General features: G+C 42.8%; 1 protein-coding gene across 6 annotated transcripts in view; it reads left to right on the top strand.

The window, feature by feature from the left end:
• The window catches only part of pnpla6 (patatin-like phospholipase domain containing 6), a 225509-nt gene extending 203245 nt beyond the window's left edge, over positions 1–22264 (top strand). For all 6 annotated transcript variants that reach the window (XM_059992131.1, XM_059992129.1, XM_059992134.1 and 3 more), the window contains 4 exons: positions 45–161; positions 2930–3017; positions 7271–7425; positions 19546–22264. In XM_059992131.1, coding sequence (XP_059848114.1) covers positions 45–161; positions 2930–3017; positions 7271–7425; positions 19546–19626 — 441 coding nt within the window. In that variant the 3' untranslated portion in view covers positions 19627–22264. The remainder of the gene's footprint in view (positions 1–44; positions 162–2929; positions 3018–7270; positions 7426–19545) is intronic.
• Positions 22265–25742: the final 3478 nt, after the last annotated feature.

The raw sequence follows: 25742 nt of genomic DNA, 5'->3' as shown, positions 1-25742 counted from the left end.
GCCTAGTGTTGTCCTCCTACAGCTTGTCTCCTGACTGCCCACAGAATCTCGGATACCAGTACGGGAAGGTTGTGTTCGGTAACTGGAGCAGGGGGGATATTATCGACAAGATGCTGAAGGACAGGAAGTCTGTTGACTATTACGAAATCAAAAAGAAGAACGTGAGTACTCTTCCCAATGCTTGACCTTGCCTTAAAAACACTCCCTATTGACAGTGATGCAACTGATTCACCTTGTTAGCTTCTGTTGGCTTGCTTTTGGCTGAAACTCCTGTTTGCTTAGCAGATTGGTGTTTGTTTACTGCTGTAAAACCTACTGTGCAGAATACTATAAATAGTATCTCTCTTGCACTGAAAACAACAGTGGAGCTAGAATTGCAGCTGGGAAAATGCTGCTAACTTTTAATAGCAATTGAGTGGCCATGTCTCACAGGATTTCACCAACTCTACTTAGTTTGGCCAGGAAGGCTGATGTGGGGAACATGGCTCCATTCTCAGCTGGTTGCGGCCTGCATCCTCTTTGTGTTTTGTTCTGTCCCTTCTTGATTCTCTGTCTCCCTATTTCGAGCTGGTGAAGGCACCGAGATAACAGGAATGACAATCAAAATACTGCAGAAGCCAGAAATCTGAATTAAAAACAGAAATCGCTGGAAGCACTCAATAAGTCAGACAGCATCTGTAGAAAAAGTAGTTAATTTTTCAGGTGAAGGAAGGCTTTACTGAAATGAATGCTGCCTGACTTGATGGGTATTTCCAGTATCTTGTGTTTTTATTTTAGACAGTAAGGCAACCTGACCTCTCACAATGACAAAGCATTGAATGCAACCAGTACTAGTAATCCTCAACAAGTATATCCCTGATTCTCTGTGTTAGGATAATGTTCCAATTATGATCAAAGTGATTAGTGCAGGAAGTAGGTTTATCCAAAGCCCGGCACTCATTCTGGAACTACAGAAGACATGAAGTGACTCAGCTAGTGTCTATGGAGCCAAACTATGGACTGGTGACTGACAGGAATCATCTCCCTCTCCTGTCCTATTCCACTCCTGTGCTATTTGGACCTGAACCCCAGCCAGCTATCAATTCAGTTTCCAAACCTACAGGAGCCTGCCTAACTCTTCCTTTACCTAGCACCAGTAGTAGTGTGCATGTGTGAACTGCAGCGATGGTGTACCTAGTTCTGCCACATGTCTCCTTGCTGACCTTTCTCATCTCCAGATTAAGCAGTACCTCAACATGAAGAAGTGGTATCACTCTTCAGGTGGTCCTCTGTAAGGATGTTAACAGTGCCGTCACCATGCAATGACTCACCAGTAACCTACTCACCACCACACAGAACCAGAAGATCATTGTCATCTTTGGCTGGAAAGCTGAATTGCAAGGCAAGGTCAGAGGGACCCGCCTTGGCTTCATATCAGTGTTAGTTCAAGTATGACATTAAGGAGCCCGTAAGTCAATGGCCATCAAAGTAATCACACTCATGTGGAAAGCATACTCACACAAAGGGAGGTGCTTGTGGTTCTCAGTCACCAGGCCACTACTGCAGGAATTCCTCAGAGCGGTGTTTTTAGACCCACCTATCAAGTGCTTTATCAGTGACCACCCTTCCGTAGTTCAGCTCAGAAGTATGGACTGCACCATGTTCAATTCCACAATTCCACCTCAGCATCGGAAATATTCCTTGCCTGCTTTCAGCAAGACAAGGCAGCATTCAGGTAAGGGCTAATAAATGACAAGTAATATTGGTGCCATGAAGGTGCCAGGCATCAATCATCTCCAAGAACAAGTCTGAGGAAGCCGCTTTGATGTTCAGTGGTACTCACATTACCAAGCCCCCCTCCCCCTCCCCCAGTGTTCTGAGGATCACCGTTGACCAGAAACTCAGTCCAGACCAATCACACAAATACATCAGGCCAGAGTTAGGTTTCCTTGAGGAATAACATACATCATGACATTATAAACTCTTCCCACTGTGATGAAATGACTTGCCTGGATGAGTGCAGGGAATCAGTTCTATGAAGCTCAGCTCTTTCACACCCTTGACTCAAAGCACCCTGCTTGCTTGGTACACCATCCATCATTCTAGCAATTCAGTTCCCCCCATAGAGGCTCTGTGCCCCCAATCTACAAACTACCCAGACTATTCCAATAATACCTCTCTGCCTACAAATTCTGCCACCAAGTGCTAGATACTAAGGCAAAGGGAGTGCTAACTCCTCCAAGTTGCATGTCCTGACCTGGAATGAATTGCCAGCCACATTGCTGGGTCTAAGTTCTAGAAATCTCTTGTTAGTACTGTGAATTTACCTTCACTAGAATGACTACAGCATTTCAAGAAAATGGCTCACTGCCAATTTCTAAAGGCCAATTACAAATTAGAACCCAAAAATGAATAAGCAGACAAAACCATGATTATATACTTCTGTTCTGCCCTCCCCACCTTTGTGGTCTCCATATTTCCAAGAGGACTCTCCACCGCCTCTCTATAATATGAATTATTTCAGCACTGGAAGCTGTATGTTCACTTTCTACATCTTGCTTAGCAATTCCTTCTCTAAACATCTATCACTTTTGTTTGTTAAGAAGCTCCTTAAAACTTATCTCTTTAACCAAGCTTTAGTCATTGCTCTCGTTATATCCCTATGTGGTTCTCTACAAAATGGTCTTTTCTTCTGATCCTGCTGAGTGCTGTGAGATATTCTACTGCAAAACTGCCTGCTGCCTATTTTCTGATTATGGGTGTGTCAGTGTGTATGAGAATGTCTTTCTATTGGATTATACTACTCACCATGAATTAAAATGTGTTGCCTCCTTTTGGAAACGTCCCGCAGCTGGTGACTCGTGTGAGATTGCATGTCCTCTGTCAGACACAATGCAGGTCCCAGGATGAAAAACTGAAACCATTTACTGAAAAACTCTTTCTTCCACAGGCCTTTCTGTCCTCAAACGCTGCATTCACTGACCTCGCTGAGATAGTGTCTCGCATCGAACCTCCAAAGAGCTACAATATGGCAGATGGTAAGCTAGACGCTTTCCAGATCTACTTGATAGATTATTTCTGGTCTATTTTATTTAAATTTCAAAGTAAAATTTCACCATATTTTCCATTATTTGCTTGCCTGCAGACCCAAGGCCGAACAAAGGCCTGCTGGAACATCCACAATATTTTCTCTGCAGTAACATACTTAGTTCTCTGAACAGCAACAAGCTGTGTTCATCAGCTGGAGACTGGGACTAATTGCTCACTGATGGGTGTTCACTTTCAGCTCTTCTGTTGGACTGGTCAACAATTGTGAGCTCTGCCTATTTATGGGCTGCCATCTGTAACCATGAGAATCACAAATTGGATCTGTAGTGACCCATCAGATTACACCATGGATTCCCTAATGGTTAGCTTGCAGGTTGAGCTGATGGTATGGAAGGCAAATGCAATTAATTTAAAAAGCACTAGAGTATAAAAGCTAGAATGTAATGCTGAGGCTTTATAAGCCAATGGTCAGACTGCACTTGGAGTATAGTGAGTAGCTTTGGACCCCTTAAGAAAGGATGTGCTGATGTTAGAGATGATCCAGAGGTGGTTCATGACAATGATCTCAGGAATGAAAGAGTAAACATATAAGGAGTGTTTGATGACTCTTTTTATAAGCAAGATAGCGCCAGTGAACCACAGAAAGATCTACGGGGCTACGTACAATACTTCCAATATACCTCTTATTGATCACGCTCACTGTAATCTGCAGCATGTAATTTCCCATTATGCAATGCACTTTTGAATTGACTTAATGAATTATAGATTTCACAGTCTTCTGAAGGACTCAGTGGATCATGCGGGTATGGCACCTTTAAGCAGATGAAGGTTTATCGCCGTGGCCAGAAGCAAGGCAGGAGGAGGGACTCCAAGCCAAGCAGAAACACAGAGGAGTGAGATCCCCTCTACCAAGCATCTTGTTAACAATGTAGTCACTGGAGAGTAAATCTGAGGACCTGAAGAGAAGATTGCCGTATCAGAGAGAATGAGAGATTGTTATGTACTATGTGTAATTGAGACATGACTTTCTCCCAGTATACCAGATACTGTGATCAGACTCGAAGGCTGCACGATTTTCAGGATGGACCGAACTACTTATTCAGGAAAGGCAAAAGGAGGAGATAAAACACATAAGATGCTGGAGGAACTCAGCAGGTCAGACAGCATGTATGGAGATGAATAAACAGTTGATGTTTCAGGCTGAGACCCTTTACCAGGACTGGAAGAAAAGAGGAGGTGTATGTTTCATTATAAACTCTCCAATATGGCGGTTGTGTTGAACTTGTTTTCCCCCAGCCTTGAACACCTAATGGTCAAATGCAGTCCATTCTGTTTACCCAGGGAATTCTCCACAATCTTGACCACCATTTACGTAGCACCAGCATTCAACTTTAATCAAGAGCTTGAGACTGTGCGTGATGCCATCTCCAAACAAGAAACAGTCCATCCTGATGCATTTCAAATCATAGTTAGGAATAAAAAAACCCTGTCCAATTATATTCAGCATATAATGTGCAGCACCAGATGTCCCACTGTTATACTAAGATGAGGAATACCTACCAATCTGTGCTCAGACTGCATTTTGGTAAATCCGATCACTTGGCTGCACTTCTACCTGCATACAGGCGATGGCTAAAGAACAAAGCTCCAGGGATTAGGACAACAAAGAGGTGGTCATGGGAGATGAAGGAGCAGCTACAGGTTCTCTTCAAGTCGGTGGACTGGGCTGTCTTCAAGGACTCATCTGTGGATCTGAATGAATGTACCATGGCGTCACATATTTTATTAAAACAATTGTAGATAAGTGAGTCCCTACAAAATCATTCAGAGATTTGAAATCTGTTGAGGACCAGAGGGATTCAAGTCCAGTGACAAAGAAAGTTACAAGAGGTCTGTGTACAATCTTCAAAAAGACATCTCACAGGTGAAGTGGCAATTCTGGACAAAACTTAATCAACCAAGTGTACTCGACAGTTGAGGCAGGGCTGCAATGCTGTCATCTTTTTATAAAGTAAAAATCAACCTAGATAGGCAACAAGAGGGCTTCGCTTCCAGATGAGTTCAATGCCTTTATGCTTTGACCGTTCTAAGATGGAGGAACAATCACAAACTCCCTCAGTCCCGAGTGATCCTATGATTTCAGTCTCTGAGGCTGACATGCAAGCAGCATTCAGGAGGGTGAACCCACTAGAAACATTTGGCTCAGATGGTCTACCTGGCTACGTACTAAAGATTAATCAACTGACTGGAGTGTTTACTGAGATCTTTAACCTCTTGTTTTGGTTGTCTGAGGTACCCAGCTGCTTTAAGTAGACTTCACTTGTACAGGTGTCTAAGAAGAATGTGGTTACCTACCTCAGTAACTATCATCCAGTGGCACTTGCATCCACAGTGACGAAGGGATTTGAGAATTTGATGACGAAACATATCAGCTCTTCGCTGAGAAACAACTTGGATCCACTCCAGTTTCCCTATTGGAGCAACAGGTCCATAGCAGATACCATCTCACTGACTCTTCACTCAACTCTGGAACGCATGAATGGCAAAGATGCATACTTCAGCATGCTCTTTATCAACTACTGTTCAGCATTCAGTACCATCATCCCCTCAAAACTAATCAAGCTTCAAGATCTTGGCTTCAATACCTCCTTGTGTAATTGGATCCTCGAGTTCCTGAATTACAGACCCCATTCAGTTCAGATTGGCAACAACATCTCCACAATCTCCATCAGCACTATCGGTACTAAGTGTTTACCTCCCTGCTGTACTCGTTTTGCACTTATGACTGTGTGGCTAAACATAGCTGCATTGCCACATGCATGTTTGTTGACAATACCATTGTCACAGGCTGAATCAAAGGTGGTGACAAATCAGCATATAGGAGGGAGATTGAAAATCTGGCTGAGTGGTGCCACCACAACAGCCTCTTACTCAATGTCAGCAAGACCCAGAAGCTGATTATTGATTTCAGGAGGAGGAAACCAAAGGTCCATGAGCCAGTACACATTGGAGGATCAGAGGTGAAGAAGATCATTTAGGAGAACCTGTCCTTGGCCCAGCATGTAGTACAATTGCAAAGAAAGCATAGTAGCCCCCCCCCCCCCACTTCCTTAGGAGTCTGCAGATATTCTAAAACTTTGACGAACCATAGAGAGTATATTGACTGGCAGCATCATAGCCTGGTATGGAAACACCAATGTCCATGAATGGAAGCTCCTACAAAAAGTAGTGGATATGACCCAGTCCATCATGACTAAAGGCCTCCCCACCATCAAGTACATCTGCAGAAGTGTTGTCACATAAAAGCAACATCCTTCATCAGGAGCCCCACCACCCAGGCCATGCTCTCTTCTCTCTGCTGCCATTAGGAAGAAGGTATAGGAGCCTTAAGACCCACACCACCAGGTTCAGGAAAAACTATTACCCCTCAATGAGCAGGCTCGTAAATCAGAGTGGATAACTTCACTCAACCATCAAGTTCTTGAGCTAAAGAGGATAACTTCATTCAACTTTACTTGCCCCATCGCTGAAATGATCCCACATCCTATGGACTCCCTTTCAAGGACTCTTCATCTGATGTTCTCCATATTTATTTCTTACTGATTTATTATTATTATTAATAATTTATTTTTGTATTTTTACACAGTATGTTGTATTTTGCACACATTGGTAAACACCCAAGTTTATGCAGTCTTTCATTGATTCTATTTTGGATGTATTGAGTATGCCTACAAAAAAAATCTCAGAGTTGTATATGGTAAGATATATGTACTTTAATAAATTTACTTAGAACTTTTGAACCTTGTATTCGCTGGCGTTTAGAAGAATGAGAAGGAATCAGATTGAAACCCATTGAATATAGTAAGGTCCAGATAGAGTGGACGTAGAGAAGATGTTTCCTATAGCAGGTGAGTCTAGGACTAGGAAGGCACAGCCTCAACGCAAGGATATCCCTTTTGAACAGAGGTAACAAGGAATTACTTTAGCCAGAGGCAGGTGAATCTATGGAATTCATTGCCACAGACAGCTGTGGAGGCCAAGTCATTGGGTACATTTAAAGCAGAGGATGATAGGTTCTTGATTTATAAGGGTGTCAAGGGTTATGAGGCGGGGAAGGCAGGAGTATGTGGTTGAGAGGGATAATAAATCAGTCATGGTGGAATGGCAGAGCTGACTCAATGGGTCAAATGCATAATTCTACACCTGTGATCTTATATTGTGTTTTCTTTGCTGATTCTGGCAGAAGAGTCAGATTATCTGACTGAGTATGAAGATGATGCAGTGGATGCAATGAGGGATGATGATGAAGACCAAGAGGAACAGGATGGGAATGAGGATCTAGATGATCAGGAATATTCAGAACAAGATCATCCCACTACAGAATGGAACATGGAGCTGGTAGGTGAAAATACAACTCTCACATTTGCCATATTTTTTCACTGTAGGTGTTGTGCATTGGTTTTGGAATGGAAACTCTTCTCAAGCAGTGATGCTTCTCCAGCACTGGGCACTCAGCTGAGAGGTGATACATTAGGAACATCAGAACTTCTAAACTGTTTAGCCATTGCCATTAACTCTTCAAACACGAGAAAATCTGCAAATGCTGAAAATCCAAAGTAACACACACAAAATGCCGGAGGAACTCAGCAGACCAGGCAGCAGCTATGGAAAAAAGTAAACAGTCAATGTTTTGGGCCGAGACCCTTTGTCGACTGGAAAGGAAGGGGAGAAATCAGAGTAGAAAGGTGGGGGGAGGGCAGGAGAAAGTACAAGATGGCAGGTGATAGGTGAAACCAGAAGAGGGGGAGGGGTGAATTAAAGAGCTGGAAAGTTGTCTGGTGAAATAGATAAAAGGGCTAGAGAAGGGGGAATCTGTTAGGAGAGGACAGTAGAGCATGGAATAAAGGAGAGAGGTGATTGACAGGTGAGGAGATAGGGTGAGAGAGGGAAACAGAAATGGGGAATGCTGAAAGAGAGGAGCACACCAGATGGTGGTGATGGGCAGTTAAAGAGATTAGGTGAGACTCTGTCTTCTCTCATTCCTTTCCAATCCAGATGAAGGATTTCGGCCTGCAACATCGACTGTTTACTCTTTTCCAATAATGCTGTCTGGCCTGCTGAATTCCTCCAGCATTTTGTGTGTGTTCACATTAACTCTTACTTAATCTGAACTTTGTTTTAATTTAAAATCTCGTGACAACTACAAATTGTATGAAAATTCAGAAGTCATCATTTTATGGAACACATTTGAAATTTCTAATTAAGGAAAAAGACAAATTTGGATACAATCATAGAACTGTTATAGCGTGGAAGCTATTTATTGCATTGAGTTTACACTGGCTCTGTATACAACTAATCTATACCCAGAACAATCTTCTTCTAGCACTCTTCCTGTAAGTACTGAACCTTGAAGCTCTTCCTGCCCAGGTTGACCCTTCATCATAAATCTGTCCTCCCTATTTCTCAACCTGTCCACAGATAGCATCGCTCCATTCATTTCTCCAGATTGGTGGTTAAACGTTTCTGTGTAGTGACAACCCATGGACCCCCCGTATTTGTGGCAATGATAATATTTCTCATCATGCTCCATTGATCTGTTCTTTCATAGTCACAGTTATACTGTAGGCTATTCATCCCACCACATCCACACTAACTAAGTCAAGTCAAGTCACTTTTATTGTCATTTCGACCATAACTGCTGGTACAGTACACAGTAAAAATGAGACAATATTTTTCAGGACGATGGTGTTACATGACACAGTACAAAAACTAGACTGAACTACATTAAAAAAAACAACATAGATAAAACTACACTAGACTACAGACCTACACAGGACTACATGCACAAAACAGTGCAGGCATTACAAAAAATAATAAACAGGACAATAGGGCAGTAAGGTGTCAGTCCAGGTTCTGGGTATTGAGGAGTCTGATTGCTTGGGGGAAGAAACTGTTACATAGTCTGGTCGTGAGAGCCCAAATGCTTCAGAGCCTTTTCCCAGACGGCAGGAGGGAGAAGAGATTGTATGGGGGGGGGGGGTGCATGGGGTCCTTCATAATGCTGTTTCCTTTGCAGATGCAACATGTAGTGTAAATGAGGACACTCATCCATATTAATCTTACCTAATGCCTGGGCACTGAGGTGCTGTCTCTGGGATACCGAGCTTCATTAATCAGGGCATTTAGTACAAGACCAGGGAGGTTATGCACTTTTTCAGATACTGTATTTCAGATGCCCACCACTCTTTGGGTGAAGAAGGTCCCTCTCAGATCACCTCTAAATCTTCTCTCCCAACCCTAAATCTATATCCTCTAGTTTCATTTGCCTGCAATGAAAGGAAAAGTTTTCTGCAGTGTACATTGTCTATATCTTGCCTGGATTGAGGAACATGCCCTATGAGAATAGGTTCAGTGAACTCGGCCTTTTCTCCTTGGAGCAACGGAGGATGAGAGGTGACCTGATAGAGGTGTATAAGATGATGAGAGGCATTGATCGTGTGGATAGTCAGATGCTTTTTCCCAGGCCTGAAATGGCTAACACAAGAGGGCACAGTTTTAATGTGCTTAGAAGTAGGTGCAGAGATGTCAGGAGTAAGTTTTTTATGCAGAGAGTGGTGAGTGCATGGAATGGACTGCCAGTGACGGTGGTGGAGGAAGAAACGATAGGGTCTTTTAAGAGACTCCTAGATGGGTACATGGAGCTTAGAAAAATAGAGGACTATGGGTAACCCTGGGTATTTCTAAAGTAAGTACATGTTCGGCACAGCATCGAGGGCTGAAGCGCCTGTATTGTACTGTAGGTTTTCTATGTTTCTATATCCCTAATTTTATATATCACAATCATTGTACCTGTTTAACCACCTCCCCTCCAGGGAACACGGACCTCGTCTCTCCTCATAACTGAAGAGCTCCATCCTAAACATGATCCTGGTAAATGTGCTCTGAACCATCTCCAATGCTGGCACACACTTCCTGTACTGTGGTGACTAGAACTGCATTTGATTTCTAACCAGTGTTTTATAAAGTTAGTATAACCTCCCTGCTCTTGTACCAAATGCCTTGATTAATGAATGCCAGTATCCCAATGTGGCTTGAGTTTCCTAATCAGCCTTCATACTGAATTTGATAAATCACCTTGCATTGTCATCTGCATCGACCTTCCTTTCACCCATTGATAAAGTGAACCAAGTAGTAGTTTTGCATATAAAAGTCAGTGCTGCTGTCTATATTAACCCAAATTCTCCAATTATCTGCTGTTTATTTCTCTTTTTGTTTCTTGTTATAATTTGGAATTGGTCTGTTGTGTTCATAGCTGTAGTATGGAGAGTTGCCCATACCATGTATCGAGGAAGACTAAAACAAAGAGGGAAGAGCCCAAAGCATTTATACCCCCACACTTCCCAAACCCTAAAGAAAGATCGGCTATTTATGGCACAAACCCATGCTGAGCTGGGTGCTACCCACGAGCCAGCAGATTTATCAACCTCCTCAGAAGAGTCTTGACTGTAAAGGCAATGACTAGTGTTGGAAAACTGCCCTGACAACCCAACCCACAGCTTGTTAAAGTGGTTGGCTTTAAATGTCCATGTTATAAGAAGCATCAGGCCACACAGAGAAGAGGTTCCAGGATCCAGCGAGTCTTTTGGTCTCCATTTGAAGGACAATTGAGGGGCACAAGATTTCATGGTGCTTTTACACATCATGGACCAATTAACACACTGCCCCATACCACCGTCACTCTCCTCACATACACAGAGCAGCGACTGTGTAAAACCCTAGGGTGCAGGGATAAAATAAATTTATTATCAAACTGAATATATGACACCATATACTACCTTGAAATTCATTTGAAAGGCATTTACAGTAAATAAAAATAAATAAAAAATAGTCGATGAAAAAACTGCATACAAACCAATATGCAAAAGACAAGAAATCGGCAAATACAAATTCTGAGAAAGAAAATAACAAAATAATAATAATAAATATTGAGAACATGGGTTGTAGAGTCCTTGAAAGTGAGTCTGTAGGTTGTATAATCATTTCAGTGTTAGAGTGAGTGAAGTTATCCACTCTGATTTAGGAATCTGCTGGTTGTGGGTAATAGTTGTTTCTGAACCTGGGATGTGGGTTCTGAGGCTCCTGTACCACCTTCCTGATGACAGCAGAGAGAAGAGAGAGGCCTTGGTGGTGAGGGTCCTTGATAATGAATTCTGCTTTCCTGCAATAGTCCTCCATGTAGATGTGCTTAGTGGTGGTGACGGTTTTACCTTTGATGGATGGACTTTTTGTAGGATTTTCCATTCAAAGGAATTGGTGTTTCCATAGCAGGTTGTATTGCAGCCAGTCTGTTTCCAGTATCTCCACTAGAATCTATGGAAGTTTTAGATGACATGCCAAATCCTTGTAAACTTCATGGAAAGTAGAGGCGCCGCCGTGCCTTCTTTGTAATGGGAGACACATGTTGAACCCAGGACAGATCCCCTGAAATGATAATAAAGAGCAGAATTCCACCCTGGATCTGCTTGGAAAAGATCAACAGGAATGGCAAGAGTGCTGTCCAGCACATCAAATGTTGCTACAAACCAGGAGCCATTTTTCTGCTTGCTATCATTCATAGATACAAAGGCAATGTGAGCAAATAATGTAAACTAGACAGAGGATAAGTGATTTTATCTTTTAAGTTGTGTTAATCATTTATCGTAGATAATACATCAAAATTGGCAATTAGATGTAATCAATATTGAGCTTTGTTTTTTCATTACATGGACTGATGTTTAGTGTGGCACTGTTCAGTACTGCAAAACATTGTGGTCTGCTCTTGCCCCATAACAAGACCATCAAAACATCGGTCACTTACTGTTTATCTGGCATCAAATCAAATTTCCATCCACAGACCCACTCTGCACAGTTCAGCTGGCGGCAGTAAAGATGGAACATTTCAGAATTAATGTTATCAGGCTTGTAAACAGAACAGTGAGCGTAAACAAGTTAATCAGTTCGGGACAGTCTTGAATTCTCTTGTTTTTTTCAGAAGTCAAGAAAAAGGCATAAAACTTGTTGCTTCACGGCCATTTTAATCAGCAGTAATAGAACAACAAATTGGAAACAGACAGTAGCAGGAGTCTAAAACAGAGGAAAGGAAGGGAAAGAATAAATACTGAATAATAAATAGTAAAGATAGCAGGGCCACATGTTCAGTTTTTATATCACAAATATAGTGCCTTGAAAAAGTATTCAGCCTGAACAGCTATTTTCACATTTTAATACCTCATTTTCTAAATTTGCTTTTTAAATTTAAAATTAAAGTAGGAATTTTTGAGCTAATCTATAAAGCATTGTGCATCATTTCAAATCAAAAGATAAATTCCAAAACCTGTCAACGAATTACTAAAAGTTAAAAACCGGAATTGTGAGGCTGAAAAAGTATTCATCCCCATTGCGCAATATTGTATGTTATCTTACCAACTCACCCAATTTGTTGATGTAGAAAATTGGAAGTCAGCTAAATAAATACCCACTCTCTCTGTAAAGTCCAACGGTATGGTAGATTTTCAACAGACCAAAACAAAATGAAGGAAAGAAAACAGGGCAAGTTAGGGAAATGATAATAGAGAAATACAAATCTGGGAAGGGTATAAGATTACTTCAAAGGCACTGAACATACCTTGGAGCTTAGTAAGTCCATCATGAAAAAGAGGAAAATATAAAACCATAACCACACTGCCTAGGTCAGGCGGCCTCTCTGAACTTGGTCAGTGGAGAAAAATGGTACTTGTAAAGGAGAGTACCGAGACCAGCAGTCACTCTGAGGGAGCTGCAGAAGGCAGTGGCTGCAATGAAGATGAAGTTCATGGCTCCACAAAAAGGGTGCTTATGGAAGAGTAGTGAGGAAGAATCTCTGGCTAAATAAAAAATACTTGCCAATAAAGATTTTGCACTGTTTCACTTAAAAGATTCTGTAAAGATGTGGAAATATGACTCATGGTCAAATGAGACTAAGGTGCGTTACGAACCCCGTAACTGGGTGTCTTACCAGCAAAGATAGAAGTGTCCGTTGGAGTCTGGTGATACTATTTTCAACAGTATTTATTAGTAAAAATACACAAAAATAATATCAATGCAAATATACAGATAATATACGTCATCAATACTAAACCTAAAAGTGCGGGTATAATAATAATCAATAAGAAATAAGCTCTATCGTTGTCTAGGGGATAATGAATCATCAGATGGAAATATAAAGTTCAGTTCAGTTCATGCAGGTTGCGGTAGTTGTTGGTCGCTGTGTTGCAATTGTTAGAGAGAGAGAGAGAGAATGTGCGAACAGTAATAGCTATTATCTTGCCAACCTTCCTTTACGATTTTGATCCGTCAGTGCGTTGTTGTTGCGGCCATTCACGTATGACCCTTCCGTCCTTTAGCTAGACCATTCTTCTGTGGTGGACTTGTCACCCAGGCAAGGGTGGACACACACACAAGCCCCCACCGGTCTCGCTACAAAACACTGTGAGTTAAGATTTACCGACCCTTCGTTCGGTCTCCGGTCTCCAGTCTCCCACCCTGTCACGTGGGGGTTCTGATGCTCACTAGTGTTTCTCCTGGTGCGTCTGAGTGGTGTTACCCCAGACCCCACTTTTATCCCCACTCACAGGGTCTCAGGTGTCAGTCAGGTTGAGATGATGTAACCCATCAAACCAGCCCACTCTGGTTGTCCCCTGAGGGGTTTCAATGAATAGAACAGTACCAAGTACTGTTTATCCTTCTCCAAAAGACAATAGCAGTAATCAATGGTTCCGTTCCGCTTTTGTTTGGAGGAGACATTCCACCTCAGCTGTGCCTCTCTCTCATTAACTTTCATGAGCTGTTATCAATAACAACTGCCCTGGCAGAGTCCCTTTTGTCTCTCTTACTTCCTTGATAACAGCATCGAAATAGTAGCGATTTGTGATTCTCCAAAAGGGGGGGGGGGGGGGCATTGGTGACTCTGCACCCTTCTGCCCATCAGAGTTGTTCATCCTTCGTAACACCCCCATCCTTCTAAGAATTTTCACCAAAGGGGAAAATTAACTAATACAGAGTCTTACAGAATTACAGAATCTAACACAATACAAAACAGTTTTTTTTAACTACAGAGTAATACAGATATACATTCAACAGAGCATCTAAACAGTTAGCGATTCCATTGTCACTTCCTTTAATATCTTAATATCTTGTACCTTAATAAATTCCTGTAGCATCAGACTCCAATTTAATAACCACCTATTTTTATTCCTTTTCTTCAGCAAAAACAAAACTAAAGAGTTGTGATCTTAAGTATATGTTACAAAAGATGAACCAATACCTGTGTGATTATTCTGTAGTACATTACAAAAGTTTATGCAAATACTAATCTTTATTTTACTTTTAAACTTAACAGTCAATCTTCCATGGTGTTGTCTTTATTATTTACATGCTTTGTCGAAATCCCTCAAAACCAGATCCTGTTATTTAAAGTGGCATTTTGTCAACCTTTGCCTCTTTTCCATTTAACTCTCACGTGGTTAGCTTGCTCACCAGTGTGGAATAGGCTTTCGCATACTCCTCTCATAGGAGTTATTTTATCAACAATGTTTTCCAAACTTAGCCCATCTTCTGAACTTCCACACAATTCTTTATTTTTAAGCAAGACATTCGTTTTATCTTCAGGACCCTTCATTCTATTAGTTTTCAGTTTCACATCTGCAAGTTGTTTACCTTTAAATTCCAACACAAAGTGTAATTGATTCACAGGCATCTTGTTAACAAGCCATTGTTCCTTCAGCCTGGTTACTGCTTCTGAAACCAATCCAGACTTTAAATTTTTTTTATTCAATTTAGGAACTACACTTTTCCCTTCTCCTTCAATAATAATATTCACATCACCAGCTCCCATCTCCTCACTAACTTTTAACACACCTTCTAACACAAACAACTGAGAATTCTCACTTCCCACTGGTACCAAGGTTAACCCTTTCTTCACTGAACCAAGTCCATCTGACCCAAAAGGACTGCATTCCTTTTCAACTAAATCAGATACCTCAGACTTTTCCTAGTTTCATACTAGGTTCAGTACCATGTGCATCCACATCTTGAACACACTCAAACGGGACATCTGCCTCTTCCAGGCTTTCAATACCCGTCCCCTTTTCAAATTCTAAATTCCCCTGATCCTCCCAGTTACTCTCTGGGCAACTCCCATCCGGAGTAAACTCAACCTTGCAGGTTAAAACAATTTCGTCTGCTAACCCAGCAGACTCCTTCAAGGTAACGGCATCCTTTTAATCTAGGACTGCCCTTGTATCATTATCGGGAACACATTTCAATTTTTCAACTTCTTCAAACAGTTCCGTCAAGCCAGACAGATCATCCATGTCCAACCCCGGACCTTCTGACTGCCTTATCTGTTTCTCATCTTTACTCCGTGCCTCTATAAATTCCCTCCTGGTTACAGGTAGGTCTAACTCCTCTCCTTTACTCTCTTTCACATCCCTATTCTCTGTCTTACCATCCCCTAACCCCTCTTGGTACAGGGTCAGTAAAAACGTCTCAGCCAAATCAACACAGGACTCATTTAAACTGGTCTCTTTCTCAGCTGCCTTTCTTGACATGCTGCGAGTGATCGCACATGCAGGATAGAGCTTGGAACCTAGGGGCCGGTCCTCAGCCTTCACAGGCTTGCTCGTCAGCTTCCTTGCTGAACACACCTCACCCCCTGCTAAATCATTACCAAGAAGGACGTCCACGCCGTCTCTCGGTAATTCTGACCGTACCCCTATTTCAACTGGTCCAGTTACTAGATCACAATTTATAATGATCCCATGCAAAGGTACAGCTTCTGTCCCTTTTCCTTTGCCTTTCAAAACTACCTCTCCAGTCTCAGGACCAAAATCTAGTACCTTACTGAGAATCAATGACTGCTCAGCTCCAGTATCTTTCCAGATCCACACTGGAACTGGGGTTTTTTCCTCTTTCACAGACACGGTCCCTTCTGAAATAAATTTCTCATACCCCTCTCGTATTTTATATACCTGGGCCTTCCTTGTCGATTTGCTGATCGACACAATACACCCTGTAGGGACTGCTGTGTTCCCTTTTCCTGTCTCCTTCCTCGGAGCAAAGCACTTAGATGCAATATGACCAACCTTTCCACAATTAAAACAGGTCAAGCCAGGAACCCTTCTGCCAGCCTGCCTTTCTTCCTCCTTACTTTTACCACTAGCTCCCAGCTTAATTTCTACCTCAGCCAGCGGGCTTTCTCTACCATTCCTACAGTCTTTCTGGTAACTCTTATTTGAGGAAAACTTTATCTTGTGGGTTAGGGCATATTCGTCTGCGAACCTGGCAAATTCTGATATAGACTTATTCGGCTTCTCGTTCAAATACATCTGGATATCATCCGAAACACAACCTTTAAATTCTTCAATCAGAATTAACTCCCTGAAACGATGGAAATCCTCCTCCACCCTTTCTGCCACACACCAGTGATCCAAGAGCACACCCTTCTCATAGGCAAACTCTGCATACGTTTGATTCCACACTTTCTTTAAATCTCTGAACTTTTGTCTATATGCTTCAGGGATTAACTCATAGGTCCGAAGGATGGCCTGTTTTACTTCCTCATAATTCTCAGACTTCTCCACAGACAACGCCGCATATGCCTGTTGTGCCTTCCCTTTTAACACACTTTGTAACAACGCCACCCACTGATCTCTGGGCCACTTCTGATTCACTGCCACCTTTTCAAAATGCAAGAAATAACTATCAACATCTGTCTCCTCAAACGGAGGTACTAACCTAAACTCCCTACTAACATTAAACTTCTCCTCTCGGTCTGCCCCTGGGACTCTTCCCTGTTGCTTTAACTTCTCCATGTCCAGCTCATGCTGCCTCTGTTTCTCCTTTTCCTTTTCAGCTCTTTCCTTCTCCCTTTCCTCTGCTTCCAGCTGTTGTAACCTATGTTCATGTTCCTTCTCCTTTTCAGCTGCTTCTAGCTGTTTTAACCTAAGTTCATGCTCCCTCTTCTTCTGTTCCGCGTCCAGCCTCAATTTTTCTAACTCTAACTGAGCCGTCCCAATAGCTGGTACCTTTTCAGGGATATGTTCCAATACCTCAGCCAAAAACACGTGCTTCTTAATATAATACTGAGTTATGGCCCTCCGCATCTCCCACTTTTTCATTGACGACCTCACCTCTGTGAGATTTAGTCCTTTCGCAATATTTACCAAGTCCGTCTTTGTGGCCTCCTCTAGCGCCTTCAAAGTCGGGTTTTGGTAAATTCGTCTACGTCCATCTTTGCTGGTTTCCCATCTGGTTACCCATGCAACCAGATCAAAGTCTGGACTTAAAGCCGGTTTCACTGGCCCTCCAATTTGGTATCAAATCTCGAGACGAGGCCCCAATTTGTTACAAACCCCGTAACTGGGTGTCTTACCAGCAAAGATAGAAGTGTCTGTTGGAGTCTGGTGATACTATTTTCAACAGTATTTATTAGTAAAAATACACAAAAATAATATCAATGCAAATATACAGATAATATATGTCATCAATACTAAACCTAAAAGTGCGGGTATAATAATAATCAATAAGAAATAAGCTCTATCATTGTCTAGGGGATAATGAATTGTCAGATGGAAATATAAAGTTCAGTTCAGTTCATGCAGGCTGCAATAATTGTTGGTCGCTGTGTTGCAATTGTTGGAGAGAGAGAGAGAGAATGTGCGAACAGTAATAGCTATTATCTTGCCAACCTTCCTTTACAATTTTGATCCGTCGATGCGTTGTTGTTGTGGCCATTCATGTATGACCCCTCTGTCCTTTAGCTAGACCGTTCTTCTGTGGTGGACTCGTCACCCAGGCAAGGGTGGGCACACACACAAGCCCCCACCAGTCTCGCTACAAAACACTGTGAGTTAAGATTTACTGACCCTTCGTTTGGTCTCCGGTCTCCCACCCTGTCTCGTGGTGGTTCTGATGCTCACTAGCGTTTCTCCTGGTGCATCTGAGGGGTGTTACCCCAGACCCCACTTTTATCCCCACTCATGGGGTCTCAGGTGTCAGGTTGAGATGATGTAACCCATCAAACCAGCCCACTCTGGTTGTCCCCTGAGGGGTTTCAATGAATAGAACAGTATCCTTCTCCAAAAGACAATAGCAGTAATCAATGGTTCCGTTCCGCTTTTGTTAGGAGGAGACATTCCACCTTAGCTGTGCCTCTCTCTCATTAACTTTCATGAGCTGTTATCAATAACAACTGCCCTGGCAGAGTCCCTTTTGTCTCTCTTACTTCCTTGATAACAGCATCGAAATAGTAGCGATTTGCGATTCTCCAAAAGGGGTGGGGGGGGGGCATTGGCAACTCTGCACCCTTCTGCCCATCAGAGTTGTTCATCCTTCGTAACAGGTGGAACTTTATTTCCTCAATTCTAAGTGGTGCGTGTGGTGTAAATCCAGTACTACACATCAGCCCTACTGTAAAATATAGTGAAGGTAGTAGCATGCTATGGGATGTTTTCAGTAATAGTGACAGAATATGTGGTCAGGATTAATGGGAAGATGAATGCTGCTAAATACTGAGAGATTCTGGATAAAAAAAACCTGCTAGCCTCTTCCAGAAAGCTTAAACTGGCAAGGATGTACGTCTTTCAGCAGGACAATGACTCAAAGAACACTACCGGAGAAACCATGGAGTGGCTTCAAGTGAAAAAACCTGATGTCCTTGAGTGGCCCAGTTAGAGTCCTGACCTTAACCCGATCGAACATCTTTGGCAAGACCTCAGCATTGCTATCCATCACTGCTCCCCAACTAACCTGGCACAGTTTGAGCAATTTTGCAAAGAAGAATGGGCAAATCTTGCCCCATTACATTTTGCAAAGCTAATGGAATAGCCTAAAAGACTACTGTCTGCAATAGCTGTGAGAGGTGGTTCAACTAAGTACTTAGCAAAGGGAATTAAATATTTATGAACTGCTGACTTTTTAGTTTTTCATGATTTACAATTTTCCTTGATTTGGGGGGTGCTATTGTGGGGGGGGAGGAGCATGTGATTCACAAATAAAAATAATAAAAATTCCAGTTAAATTGATCAAAATCCCTGGTTATAATATTCGTTTGTGTGAACAAAGGGGTGGAAGCTAAATACTTTTACTAGGCGCTGTAAGAAATATTCCAATCAAATTGTAAATAAGAGTTAACCAATTTGATAGACCCTATTCAAATAACACAATACCAAGAGAAGCTTCCAGATTGATACACAGAACATTAACCACTAGGTGATTATGAACAAATTGAATATAAATACTATGACCACAAGGAAGCATACTAAACAGTTACATGCATATAGGTGATTATATAAAATACTAACAGGCATAAATTGTTAAATTGCATAGAAAATTGTCATTATACAGTCCAATCCAACGACATCAATACAGCAGAAACATGGTCCGGTATTGGAGCATGGGATTTTTGATTGTCTATTTTTCAATCTTTTTCTTTCTCTGCAGGATGAAGAAAGCAGTGTAAGAAACCGTAAACCTGGCTCTAGTAACCTGGAATCCCCATCTCCACCTGACAGTGAAGCTTAAACATGGAGTCGTACGCTGCACGTTAACCCTGCCCTCCAAGCTCGCAGTTCAATAACTTAGCAAAACAAAGGAATCTACAAAATCATGCAATTGAACTAGGGATATCTTTCCAAGCAGTCTGTGAATGAGTTTTGTTCTCCTCCCTCCTCATTCATTATGATCAGAGCTATTACTGAGGAGCATGTAGGGTATGGATGGCACAGCCAACTGCAGTGCATGAACTTTGCAGTTATTCGTAGCATTCCTGTTTCCTTGGGAACTGACCTGCTGAATTGGTTTTGTCCTTGCAGGAAGCGTACTGCTGACTCCTGAAGATCTCTAATTTAGTTTCTGGAGAGGGCAAAGTTCAAATCACACCTGTTTGGAGTCATTTCCTCATTCCTGTGCTCTCTGGGATTTTGGTGCACAAACCTGTACATAGAATGGAGGCTGAGTATGAAAATCATACTAGGTATGGTTGGCACAGCCTCGTTAACAGCCGCTACAAGCCCCCCATGTAGTGTGGGCTATGAGCAGCTCTCCAGGAGATGAAGTAAAACAGCTTGAACACAGCTCTAGCAGTGAGCTGGTGTCCTCGCTGAAAGACTGTACCTTGGTGCAGCAATAAGAATAGCAGCACCAGAGACCCAGGTTCAATCCCAACCTCAGGTGCTATCCACGTGCAATATGCACATCCTCCCTGTGACTGTGTGGATTTCCTCTGGATGCTCTGGTATCCTCCAACATCCCAAAGACATGCAGTTGGTAGGTTAATTGGTCACTGAACATTAGTATTTACTAGAATCCTGGTGTCAATGAGAATGCAGGAAGAATAAATTAGCATTAGTGTTAGTTGAGTTCAAGTAGATGGTTGACAACCATTTTGGACTCAATGGGCAAAGGGCCAGTGTCTGATGTTACTGAATTACACTTGGTCTATTGTGTGGTTGGATCTTGATTGAGTTGCTCACTGATTTTTCTGAATTATTTTTGCTTTTGCCACACTGCCAAAGACAAAATGATGTACTGTACTATTAACCATTTCCTCACATGCTTTCTCGCTATCACTCATTCTCTCTTTCTCTCCCTCTCTCTTGTTCATTCTCTTTTCCCGCCTTTCTGAATTTAAATGTCAGTCATGTCTGCACATGTATTCCTGCCCGTACAGACTGTGACAGAAGGCAAAAGATCTCCCGAGTGTTTAATCCTGTGTTTGTGACTGATCTGTGCCTCTCTGCAGCTACTTCAAGCACTCAAGGATGTCTCAGGCAGCTTGAGAGGAATCACAAACTAAAGTGAAGAAAAGGAAGTGGTTCAAAAATGCATACCCAGACCTTGACTTAGCACCATGTAGACTATAATGGCTCAAGCTAAAAACTGGCAGGAGTTTCATTTCACGTCCTGGGTTCAACGGGGCTTTGAATGTCTTCTTCCTCCTGCCTTCCTTGGGTACTCATGTAATGTGCCTGGGTCTGGTAATAATTCTGTAATCTTTATTTATCATGTGATGGAAATGTTTAATTGTTATGGTAAATGATTGTTCCAACATTTCAAGTACTGTGCTCTCACCTGCTCTCTGACTCTTAGTGTTGTTTCAAATACTACCAGTTTAATGATATTGTAGATTAACCCTCACCTAGTTTTCTTGGATTACTACTGCCTCTGGGAATCCAGTATCAGTCTTGACCAATTACTAGGGGCTGTAAATTCAAAACCAAGCTGCCAGCTCACTATCTCCTTCTGCTTCTGTACTGGCTGGCAGTTCAAGGAAAGGATTCTCTCCTATACATGAGCAGAGCAGAGAGAGGTGCTCTGTACCTGAGGCTCAGCTGTCCTTGTTGCTTCTGCACCATCTTGTCCTTGGAGAAAATGTTTAGATCTGTAACTGAAGCACTATCCTATTCGCCACCTCCATGCATCCTGTTAGACTGAAACTTGTGAACTCGCAGACACCTCCTCACTGTGAGTGCTTCTCTGTAGTGTAATGAGGATTCCAACCACACAGCAGTGGATAGCTCCGGTACAGTACTTTGCAAGTCACTCCCAGTCTACTCAAGTAGCTCCCAAACCAGACAGGAAGATATAAAATGCAAATCATTCTTTTCTGGTGTGCAGATTTAGGGACTCTTTCATTCAGTTTTCTGCCAAAGGTTGGCTGGATAAGGTGGTAATGCCCAAATTGGGTTTGGCTGCAATTTGGTGGACAGTGGAGTGTGCACTAGGGGTCGGACAGAAGGTGAGATGGCTAGCCAGGGTATTGTGAGGGCATTAGCCTGAGATACAAAGGGCCATTCCTCCCCTTGGTGGGGAAGTAGGTGCTGGTCACCGATTGTCTCCAGTCAAAGGCTGTGGGGAATGGGGAGAGTCGGGCACCAGCTCGAACCTGCCCATCGCTGAATTCCTTTCACCCATACTCCCACACTAATGATTTGACTCTCAGTTTATCTTTTCTAACATTACCAAACACTGCACTGGTCAATGATGAATATTAGGTAATTTTGTGCATTTTTGTGGACTTTTAATTTGATGAAATAAATAACAGGTTTATTTATAATGTCGGATAATGAACCAATATGTTGTTGACTAATGAGAGCAGTCATATCCTTTTGTGATGCTGTGAATATTCAAAGTATAATGATATTAAATACTACTGATCTTACGTGTGCCCTTTGTGTAACTTCACTTGATAACAATGAGGATTGAAGATGGAGTGACATACAATGTGCTGAAGGAGCTCATTGGGTTGAGCATTAACATTTCATTAACACTGAGTGTGGGGAGAGCAGATGGCTGATATGAAGAGGGGAAGGGGAAGGAAGTCACAGAGACCATTAAGAGGATTAAGGACTATTTGCTGCCTCACTTCCACTAGGATGGATGTAGCTGTTTGTGCAGCTCCCAGTGCCTGACTAACATGGATAACCCATTCCATGCAGAAGCCTGTGGTCCATGTTACGTTCATTCAACAATGAAAACTTCTTTCACCATCCATGATTTGTAGGGGCTGGTCTGGAATGTGGGGACACAGGTGGCTGGAGAGGTAAATCCATGCTCGAAAAGTCCTTTGGCTATGTGGAAGAAAGAGGCAGCTATATTGGGTTGAGCATTGCTGGCTTGGGCTTTCCTGGCAGTCTATGTGTCTGCTGGAATTATTCATTCTGCCTCATGTGTCACTGTACCCTTATGGAAGGAGGAGCGCTACTCAATCTGATCCTGGGCAATATGGTGCCATGTGTCTGGGTTGATGCCAAAGGCTTTTAGTGAAGTTTTCAAGGTGTTTTTATAGTGTTTGCTTTGGCCTCCAATGGAACGTTTTCTGTAGTTCACCGAAAAGCAGACTCTTGGGCAGCCGATAGTCTGGTGTACAATCTGCTTAGCTTGCCCAGCATAACTGGGATGGTGTAGATACCAGGCAGGCCAACCTTGGTAAGTACCTCAGTGTTAGGCATTCTGTATTGCCACTTAAGTTTGAAGAGCTCTCTGAGGCAGATTGTATGGAAATAGTTCAGTTTCTTGGCATTCAGTTGGTACACTGTCTATGTTTCACAGGCGTAAAACAGTGGGAAGTACCATAGCCCTATACATCTTCAACTTCATCTGAAAACTTGTGCCTCTTCTGTTCCAGACGTTGGTATGAAATCTGCTGAAGGCTATGCTTGCTTTTGCAGTTCTGGTGTTTACTTCATCATTGATGATGTTCTGAGACATTCTGCTGCCAAGATTTGTGAACTTATTCACTGGGTTGAGTCTTTGACCGTTGATTCTGATGTTTGACTTGATGTATGATTTCCCTGGAACTGGCTGATGCATTATTTTAGAGCCTGGGGAAGATCTTTGCTGCAGCCAAAGAGATATGGCTGCTATTCAGAAGACCAAAAAGGAATTAGAAGTGGGGCTCACCAGTGTGGACAAAACCTGCCAGATAGTCTTGACAAAGGCCTGTATCAACCCGCATGGCATCCTCTCCCAAATCCTCTGACCCATGCTGTTATATGGGATACCCAGGTCAATAGCTGAAATTCTTGAAAGAAAGAAATGGCTACCTTCAAAGATGACTGAGCCTCCCACGCAGCAAGAGCAGCTTCTGTACAGAACAAGGAATAAACTGCAGCTTCCCTCTGCAGCCTGAATGAGTTCAGGGTTTCCTGTACAAGAGAATTGCTGCAGTATAGAGATTACAGCGACCCCAAAATCTCATCAGGAGGCATTGTGGTCCAGATATGAGAAATGGAAGGCCAAGGATGCAGTGGAAATGGCTAAAGCACAGTGATCTGGTAAGGTCAGTGGGGCTAGGCAGCATCCCTTCAGCCCACTTTGATAGGATCCAGGACAGAGACAGATGCAAGCTGGTTTAGGAAGAGATGCCAGCAACTGTCAGGGAAGTGCATTACATCAGAATGATATGAATGGGGCAGCAGGGAGCTTGGACAAGGTGGGAGGGGGCAGTGAAGCAAAAGATCTGGTCCAACATCTGCCAGACAGAACCTCAGCGCAACAAGTTCATAGTCCAGTATGATGTCCTGTCTAGTCCAGCAAACCTTTTTGCCTGGGCAAAAGGGAGGCACCACCATGTCCTCTCTGTTCTGACAAAGGGACCCAGGAGCACTTCTTCTGTAGCTGCCCAAAAGCCCTGGGAGAAGGTTGCCACTGCTGGTGCAATGACCAGGTGCTCAAGGCAGTGGAAGAAGGTGTCTCCTAGCCCATTAACAACAGTAGAAACATCTCTGCCAACTAAGAAAGCCCATAGCCTTTGTCAAAGCTGGAGACCAAACACAGATCACCAACAGGCTAGCTCACCACAGCATCTGACTGGTAACCGAAAGTCAATCTCAGCCAGCAATTAAAGTTCCCTGACTTCATCACATTATCATCTCTGAGGCCTGACATGGTCATTCTGTCAGAAACTTTGAAGCAGATGGTCATGGTAGAGCTGACAGTGCCCTGGGAAGATGGATTGAGGAAGCAGTTGAGTGGGTGAATGCCAAATACCAGGAGCTGGTAGAGCAGTGTCAGAGATAGGTGTAGGGCACAATGAAAACCTGCCTATCTGGCAGGGTGCTTGGGCATCTCTGGTCCTTATCCATTTCCTAAATCTCACGTCTTCTCCAAGTAGCACACCCCAGTATACCGCTGAGCTGGTGGGCTAAATGACATGAGGGGTGGTGTTATAGGATACCACTGGGCAAAGGACCTCATCAACAAAGTTACTGGCCAGGGCGGATGAGTTTCCCAAAGAACTACAAAGGCCATGTGTTCCAGACCAGGGCGAGTCACCTAGCTGGAGGACATTGACTGTGGTTTGGCTTGGAGAAGGATGGGTGCCACCAGGCCGCACCAACCAAAGACACGTGGCAAATGGATACAACAACAGAACCCATTCCGGATCAGTCACCACTTGGGTCACCAAGGACCGTGCCATCCATTGCACACCAGAGCGGAGGTGCTAAGTCTGCTCCTGGAGTTACCTCACCATAGAAGATCTGTGGGAGAGACTACACCTCATTAGCCATATGGAACGTGGAATACTTGCCCAAACACGGAAACTGCAGGAGCTCACATATGAATAGAGTAAACCTGGCACTTTGTGGGACTCTGTGAAGTCAGGTGGTAAAACCTCGTGAACATCTTACTGAGGAAGGCCATATACTATACTAAAGTGGAGAATTTGACAAACATGCCAATGGTGTAGGATTTGTCATCAACAAGAGCATTAAGAACTCAGTACTCGGGTGCCACCTAGTATCAAGCAGGTTTATATCCATCCACCTTAGAGCAACACCTTTCAATATCACAGTGATACAGGCCTATGCACCAACAACTGACTATGAAGATGACCAAGTGGAAGAGTTCTACATCCAACTCCAGGCAATTATTGACAAGGTTGACAAAAAGGACATTCTAATCATCCAGGGGGACTGGAATGCCAAGTTGGTGTAGACACACTGAAAGACTGGAAGGAATTCTGCAGCCTCTCCTGTAATGTCATAACCAACAAGCGAGGATTGCACCTACTTGAGTTTGCCAACTACAACAACATGGTGCTAGTGAACACTCTTGGAGAGCATAAGTCCTCATGATGCTGGACCTGACATGTGCTTAATGGAATACATCATAGCCAGATTACATACTGGTGCAGA

The sequence above is a fragment of the Hypanus sabinus genome, chromosome 16 (assembly GCF_030144855.1).
Source record: "Hypanus sabinus isolate sHypSab1 chromosome 16, sHypSab1.hap1, whole genome shotgun sequence".
NCBI classification, from domain to species: Eukaryota; Metazoa; Chordata; class Chondrichthyes; order Myliobatiformes; family Dasyatidae; genus Hypanus; species Hypanus sabinus.
This window is presented reverse-complemented; position numbering and strand designations above follow the sequence as displayed.